At 35.2% G+C, this 8460-nt stretch overlaps 2 protein-coding genes across 2 annotated transcripts; one reads left to right on the plus strand and one right to left on the minus strand.

Annotated features, from left to right (window-relative positions):
- The first annotated feature begins 3543 nt into the window (after positions 1-3543).
- LOC140838941 (glutaredoxin-C1-like) lies at positions 3544-3993 on the plus strand. Its single transcript, XM_073205570.1, has one exon. The coding sequence runs from the start codon at positions 3544-3546 to the stop codon at positions 3991-3993; it is 450 nt and encodes a 149-aa protein (XP_073061671.1).
- Positions 3994-4762: 769 nt separating this feature from the next.
- On the minus strand, positions 4763-8113 carry LOC140838942 (uncharacterized). The gene is made up of 2 exons (XM_073205571.1): positions 7406-8113; positions 4763-4768 (listed from the first exon to the last, which is right to left on the minus strand). The coding sequence occupies exons 1-2, from the start codon at positions 8111-8113 to the stop codon at positions 4763-4765; spliced, it is 714 nt and encodes a 237-aa protein (XP_073061672.1).
- Between the last annotated feature and the right edge of the window lie 347 nt (positions 8114-8460).

The following is an 8460-nucleotide window of genomic DNA, read 5'->3' on the forward strand; positions in this document are numbered from 1 at the left end:
AAAAAATTATTTTAAATCTATTTATAATTGTTTATAATTAAATATTTCCATTTTTATTATTATATATCTAATTATTAAATAATATAATAAATATTATACTATTATTTAAATATATATAATTATAAAAAAATATAATAATATCATATTATTATATAAATGATATCTAATATTAAAAAAACAAAAAAATAAAAATAAAAATAAAGCTTCGTGATTTGGCCCAGAGGGAAATGAAATTGCGCTGTTCCCTGTCATTTTGGTGCAGGGATTGAAGGTCCCTTAGGGCACCTACAATGGGACCCTCTGGGGAAATGAAATTGCGCTATTCCCTGTCATTTTGGTGCAGGGATTGAAGTTCATGGACACCAATAGTCCGATACCAAATAATGACGGATGCAAAAATATTTAAAATTTCACATTCATCAAACTAATCTCAATAGTTATTTATATCTTATATTTGCCAAAATAATCCCATTTATTATTTGCATAATTTTTTCTACAATTTTTCTCTCTAAAAAAAACTCTATCGAGAAACAATAATGATCTAATTATAATAAAATAATGATCAAGATATAATGAATAAGTTGATGTACATTTTTAAATATTTTTTTTTACTTAGAAATGGGTATCGAGTCGAGTCGAGTCGAGTCTAAAATCTAATCTACCCAATTTTTGGGCACCTGAAGTCAGAAAATTTCTTGATGCTACCAGCTCTATGGAGAACACAACTCACGGGAAAAAGCTAGCTGGAATTTTCTACACCAAGGTATCGTTGGACTATTGTTGGACTTGGACTTTTGTAGTATTGGGTTTGGTCCATTTGAATGAGAAATTGAACTGACTTGTGGATGGTCACATAGAAAAAGAACAAGGTATTGGTAAGGTTGTATTGATTTACACTTTGTAGAGGTGTAAGTAAGATTGGTCAAGAGGCTCTCTCTCGCACCTGCCGACGCAGGGGGTGCAAATCATAGGCCCGATTTGCAGTAGAAAATTTTGGATAACAGATACAATGAGATTGTTTACGAATCAATTTAGAGAGACATATCTCTTATTTGGTTCATTCATAAAAAATATTAATTTTTATATCGAAAATATTATTTATTATTACAAATATGAAAAGAGTTGAGTCAACTGTCTGACAAAAAAATATAATAAAATAAATTAGAATCTCTCTGATTTATTTAAATTATTAAAAAAATATTTCATACACATGGATTTCAACTAGACAATAATTGTTGATTTAAAAACTACCATTAACGACTGATGACCAAACAGGCAACTCCAGAAGCTATCAGCAAACGACTTCCAGTAAGCTCTTATCCAAATCGGTGACGTTACAGCACGTCACCAACAGTATCCATGACGTCGTAAGCAACGTCATGATTGATGACAGTTTGGACAATGGAAATTCTCTATTCCTACTACCTAAATTGCAAAATCAATTTATTTTATTTTCCGAAATTTAAATAGTGAAAATTAATGAATTTTTTTTCAATTAGTGTTGACTTGAATGATACTCACGAGAAATTTAGAGTCCGATTATAGCAAGTATCAATGATTCAGACGCAGATTTCGAAATTGTCTTGAGTCTGAAATCACGAATAAGACCGTTAGAAGGGGCCAGGAGGGTGTCCCGTCGTAGCTCATCCGACGTTTAAGTCAGAAGCTGAAAAATAATATAGTGAATTCATGAACTGAAAACTTAAACTTGGTATTTATAGGAGGGTGTATGGGCCCTTGACGACCCTTCCACCTTAGATGGGGATGGGTCAGGGGTTTCAAATCTGGTTTGACCTAACTCCAACGAGCTCATCTATGAAATATAAGTGAATATTTAATAAAAATTAGAAATCCAATTTCTGATTCAATATATCGTTAAAACCCTACTGACAACATTTTCATGGTTTATATATTTTTAAAATTTAGACACATGAAACTATGTCGAAAGTTCAAAAACATTAAAAAAAATATCATGTTTCTTTCTCACTCAATTTCTGTGAGAATTTCCTGTAAAAAAACTATTCAAAAAATTTAACGTGCTATATGAGAAAGAAGTAAAAACAATATATGTTCTTTTTTTTTTAATTACGTAAACTGAAATTATAAATATCATTTGATCATTTATATATACTAATATAATAAAAATAGATGTATTTAATATAAAGTAAAGTGTATATAATACTGTTAAAAAACAATTTTTTTTATGGCCGAGAGCCATCGGTCTGACGTTTTAAGGATGTTGATTGTGTTCGATATTTCGTGATAACTCTCATATCGATTGAATTTATTTTTAGAAGTTATATGTATGAATTTGAACAATTTTTTTCTTTTGAGTTAGTCTTAAGGATTGAGTTAAGTCAAAATCTCAATCATAACAGAATATTAGAGACGGTTATACGTCTACTATTACACGTTAGACTGTCCTATGGGTAACCCGATAATTTCTTGTAAACTCTATGTTCCAGTTGTTCATACCCAACCCCAGAAATTTAGCTCAAGTGGAAGGATTTTTAAAGTATATATATACAACTTTCAGATATTTTATTCAATCGATGTGAGTCAGCTAACATTTAAATTATTTAATATTTTTATGTATGAATTTGAAATTAGAAATTTTAAACATATAACAACAAATTTATTGATTTGTTTATCCAATTTAATTGATAATGGATTTCAAATATCAAATATTTAGTTTGAATCATTATCGTGGATTTCAAATTCATTTCAGCATGAAGTCATTTTGATTTCTCAAATCAAATACTACTCAAATCCAAATCATTCAATTCAAATGCAACATAAAAATTGCATTGAGTAGGTCTCTTGTGAGACGGTCTCACGGATCTTTATCTGTGAGACGGATCAACCCTACCCATATTCACAATAAAAAAAAATACTTGTAGCATAAAATGTAATATTTTTTCATGAATAACCCAAATAGATATCCGTCTCACAAAATACGACCCGTGAGACCGTCTCACACAAGTTTTTGTCAATTGCATTTGTATTTGAGAATTTGAATTTCATATATCATATAAAAAAATAATTTGAAATGACTCCATAATGACTTAAAAGATAATTAGTTTGATATTTGAAATACATTGTCAAGTGAATTTATCTATACAAATCAATTTATTTGAAATACTTAGCTTCAAATCCATTAACTCAAACGTAACTTAACTTATTTTCCGAATCTAATATTGAGTATTGCTTGTTAATTTTACATAAAAATTCTCGTGAGACGATCTTACAGGTCATTTTTGTGAAACAAATATTCTATTTGGATCATTCAATAAACATTATTATTTTTATATCAAAATTATTATTTTTTATTATAAATATAATCAGAGTTGATTGATAATCACACTCACAAAAAATCTATGCTTGATTTTATTGTATATTAATATATCAAAGTAACCTTCTTACCAATTACCATGATAAGTAAATGATGTCAATTTTATAATAATTGTTCCTTTGCAGGCTCATATACATGATCACCCCCACCACACAGCTATCCATATCCCTCTGCCACAATATCATCAAGCCATGGAACAAACAATCTCACACAGACTATTGTTTCCCACAACCGCCGCCTCCGCCGATGGCTCATCAAATTCTTCGCCAGCGGCGGCCGGTTCAGGCGGTGAGGAGATAAACACCGATAGAATTAGAAATCTGGTGGCCGAGAATGCGGTGGTGGTATTTGCCAGAAAAGACTGCTGCATGTGCCACGTAATCAAGCTTTTGCTGCATGGACATGGAGTCAAACCCACGATATTTGAATTTGACGAGCGGAATGAAGCCGCCGTGACCAACAAGCTGTTCAAACTTATGGGCGCAGTGGGATCCGGAAACGCCGCCACCGCATCCGAGACGCAGTTGCCGGCGGTTTTTGTCGGGGGGAAATTGATCGGCGGGCTGGAGAAAATAATGGGCGCCCATATTTCTGGAGAATTGGTGCCTAAATTAAAGGAAGCTAGAGCTCTATGGCTTTGACTCGTCCCATTTAAGTGAAAAATTCAAAATCATTCGTTGATTTTGAAGAAGTCTGAATTAAACTGAAGGCAGAAGAATAATCGGCGCTAGTGGGCCTCGTTTATCGTTGCAAGGTTTTGGAGGTTGGCAAATACTTGTGAAAGATAGTTTTACGTGTCTATTTTGTGAGACAACTCTTTTATTTAGATTATCAATGAAAAATATTTATTTTTATGTTAAAATACTTTTCATTATGAATATCGATAGGATTGATCCATCTCACAGATAAAAATTCATAAGAACATCTCACAAAAGATCTACTTCAATGTTCATTTTGAAATCCACGTAAACCACATGCGCGCAATTATTAAATCCTTTGTATTTTAGTTAAATTATTTTAATTGCATTAATTATTTATGTGGTGCATATTGATATGTTAAAATTATATTTTTACTTGGTTGCATTAAAATTGTATTTTTAAGGAATATTCAAGTTGCGATCGAGGAACAGGGACCGAGGGCTGAAAAATAGAAGATGATTTTTATTAAAAATTTGTTTTTAATTATTTAAAATATGGCCGTTGCTTTTTATTATTTTTGAAAGTATCGGGTTTTGAGGTGATTTTATACGCCGGAACATAAATTTTAGCGGTATTTGATTTTTAAATAAAATGCGAGCTTTTTAGCAACCCGGCTATTAAATTCACATTTTTATTTAAAAGAAAACCTTGTTTCTATTTTATTTAAAATCTAATTAATTTAATTTGGCTTTAATTTATGGCTTAATAGGCCTAAGCCTATTTAGATAATTATATTAGTATATAAAGTGTATTTTGCCACAATTCTAGAATCACCTAATCGGCCACTCTATTTTATCTTTTAAAAACTCTCTCCAACACAACACCACACACGGCACTCTTTAATTCTGGAAAAGAAAATCGGCAGCAGCCTTGGGAGGGCTTTCACGTGGAGTTCTAGCCTTGTCATCTCTCCCGTTCTTCGTCGTCGTCGGTTATTCGAGCGTATATAACGCAAAGGCACGCCTTAATCTCCTTTTCTCATCCATCATATCATATTATTGTTCGAATATTTGAATGCATGAAGAACAGGGAAATTGTTTTCGATATTTACGGTTTATGGCATGTACAAGAGTAAATTCATGTTCCTATGATCTAAACTCATGTTTTATGTTGTGAGGGGCTGCCATGATGTTAAAAAAATTGCTAAATAGACGTCTGTACACGTTAGAAGAATTCTTAGACACAGCCGATCACCACCGAATCAAGAAAACAAGAAAACAAAAAAAAAAGAGAACCGTTCTTTGCTGTCATGGTTGGGTGATCGGGTTCCATGAAAAAAAAAAGGATTTGGCTTGGTCTTGGCTTGGGCCAGGGCTCGGCTAGAGTCGGTTAGGGGTCAGGGAGGAGTCCTAGTCATGCTAGGACTCGAGTCGTGTGGGCTGGGAGGAGGCCTTGCCAAGCAAGGCTCCACCCGAGAAGCACTTCTGCCTTGCGCAGACTTCAGGGTTTGCGCAGGAGACGTGGGCTTGGCCTGGGGTTCAAGGGCTGGGTCAGGGTACATCCTAAGAGTCCTAGACGAGTGTTGGAGGGGTAGGTTAGAGGTTCAAGTCGTGGGTTAGGGTCTAGACATCAAAACATAGAACCCATGCAAATAGGTGTTCTCGGCCAGCACTAGCAGCGGATTGGGTTGTCTCGTTTTTGGGTTTTGGGTGGGTTCCTTGTCGAACTTAGAGTCCAGTAGGTAACTTTGACATGTTGGGCAACTTTTGGCTCGATATGGTTCGGGGGGTAACTCGATAAAATTAAGAGATGGCTCGGGGTTGAAGTTTAGGTGTCAAATTGAGTTCTAAAACAAAGAAAAATTGGAAAACGACTCACGGGGGTCGAGTCGTGATCCATAAGGACTAAAATAATATAAAAAGACTAAATTTATAATTTAGGAATTTTATATTAAAGTTTGGTATTTTTCGGGATTAAAACACCGTTAAAATAATTAAGAAAAGATAATTGAAAAAGTCTAAGTTTTAAGCCAAATAAAATTACGAAAAAATTCATATAAGCTTAAATAATTATTTGGGACATGTTAGAGTCATGAAATCAAGAAAATAATCGAAAAAGAAAAATGTCGAAGCCAGGGGTAAAACGGTCATTTTACACCGGGAAATTAGTAAAGGTCATGGCAGTGCCCGAAATGCTGTTTTATGTTATTATGATGATTTTGAAATGTTTATGAATTTCGCATGATTAAATGCTGATTTTTAAATGTCTAAAGAACGTTTATGATTGAAGAAGACGTTTAAAATACATGTTGCATGCTTGGTTTCAAAGGAAATGAAAATGTTATGTTATGCACGTTTTTATAAAGTGATGTGAATGAAAAGTGTTGAAGGATGTGAAGTGATTGTGACTAGTTCGTTAATGGTGGCGATATCGTGAGGGTGATGGTCCCAGTGGGAGCCCGACGATCGTGTTTCCATTATTGCGAACAAGAGGTTAAGAGGTTATGAGGTTTGAGGTTAGGATAGGAATGTTGTGAGAGGAAAGCCCATTGGGAGCCCCGACGATCGTATTTCTATTCGATTCATGTTAGGCCAGGGCCCAGTTGACCGGTGAGAGTGTTGCTGGTGTCCCCCGCCGCCCAGTACTGTGGTTATATTTCTGATGGATCCATCGAGAGGTCATGTCATGAGAGGAAAGTCACAATTAACGAACTGAATTCAACAAAGGAAAAGGAAAAGGAAAAGGAAAATGTTTATGATCATGTTTAAATGTTATGTCATGTTGAGGAAAAAGAAAAGATTAAGGTTTATTTATGCATGTCATGAAAATGTTTATGTTTAAAGTTTTATGCATCATGAAAATGTTTACGAAAATGTTTATGTTTATGCATCTTCATGAAAACGATATTTTAAGTACAATTATTTTTCACCGTTATATGTTGACTGTATTACGTATTACTCGTTATAAAGATTATGGTGTGTTGAGTCTTTAGACTCACTAGGTGTGATGGATGTAGGTGGTTCTGAGGGAGGACTTGACGGGTGATACTACTGGACTGAAGGTGCACACAACCCGAGGACCAGCGCTTCTACTTTTCCGCATTTACGATTATGACTTATGAATTATGTTAAAGATTTTTAAAATTATTTACTTAAGCTTTTTGAGAGATTTTTGAGAGGTTTAGTATGGGCTTTACTTTTCAAATTATTATTTTTAGGTTTGGTAAAACGTTTTACGATTTCTGGTTTGACTATTCCTTTCAATTTTCAAATACTAGTTGGATGATTTACTTTAAAATGGTGCAAGATTATTTTTATGCGCATGTACATGCAATGACCGAAAATGTGAGAGATTTAAAAAAAAAAAAAAATTTCTAGTACTTTTTTAAAGCAATAAAAGATGAGGACGTTTCACTCGTCCCTTCAGCTCTTCTGTGGGTGGCATCTTGTGATCAGGCGGGAATGTGATGAACTTTTCTTTCACCAGGAAGTCGAAAACTTCTTCGGTCTTTGATACATCGAATGTATACTGCATGTCTTTGGGGAGTTGGGAGTTGTTCTTCTCTGTTGGCTTCTTTTTTAGCAGGGGAACTGTGCAAGACCCGGCTGATTGCATCTCTGCCAATGCCACCTCTTCCACCTCCTGATAATAAGACCCCATAGTAGTTTTCTTCTTGTACGACTCTTCCCGCAATAGTTCTTCGTATTCAGCCACTTTGGCAGCTAGCTCGAAGAAATCCCTGAACTCCATTCCCTGGAATTTCTTCCTCAATTCAAAATCTAGCCCTTTTTGTGCCATCTTCACGAACTCGGTCTCCGGTAGGTTGCACCTATTCTTCATCTTCTTGAACCTGTCTATGAAATATTCCACAGACTCTCCTTTCTTTTGAGTGATTCTGGATAAGTCCGCAATGCACACTTCAGGCTCTGTTCTATAGAATTGAATGTGAAATTGCTTTTCCATCTTTTGCCAACTCATCACTGAATTTCTGGGGAGTGAGGCATACCAAGCGAATGCAGTCCCAGTGAGGGAATTCGGGAATAGCCGCAACTTTAGATTGTTGAAGTTCTCCAAGTTGGTTAATTCCCCGCACTGGATGGTGAATCTGGCTATGTGTTCCATGCTGGACTGGCCATCCTCCCCGGAGAATAAACTGAAATCATGAACTCTATAACCCCTTGGGTACGGGTTATTCACGTCAATGTAGTCTGGATAGGGTTTGTGGAACTCTGGGCGGCCAATCTATTTCAAGGCCGGCCCATATAACTCTTGAACAGCTTCTCTCACCATTTCCGGATCAATCCCGTGCATGTTCCGAGCGGGGAGTTGGTGATGGTAGTAATTTGCCCCCCGAGCTTGGAACCCTGCATTTAAACCAAAATTACCTCCTGGGAAGCCCCCATCCACTCCTTGATGATCCATGTGCGATATGTCATCATAAACTCCCGGTTGGTACAGAGGATTGGTCA

The sequence above is a fragment of the Primulina eburnea genome, chromosome 8, assembly GCF_022965805.1.
Source record: "Primulina eburnea isolate SZY01 chromosome 8, ASM2296580v1, whole genome shotgun sequence".
NCBI classification, from domain to species: Eukaryota; Viridiplantae; Streptophyta; class Magnoliopsida; order Lamiales; family Gesneriaceae; genus Primulina; species Primulina eburnea.

What these genes read in the sequence shown, in the direction of transcription:
- LOC140838941 (XM_073205570.1), top strand. Translation starts at nt 3,544, where the DNA reads ATGGAACAAACAATCTCACACAGACTATTGTTTCCCACAACCGCCGCC.
- LOC140838942 (XM_073205571.1), bottom strand. Translation starts at nt 8,113, where the DNA reads ATGGAACACATAGCCAGATTCACCATCCAGTGCGGGGAATTAACCAAC.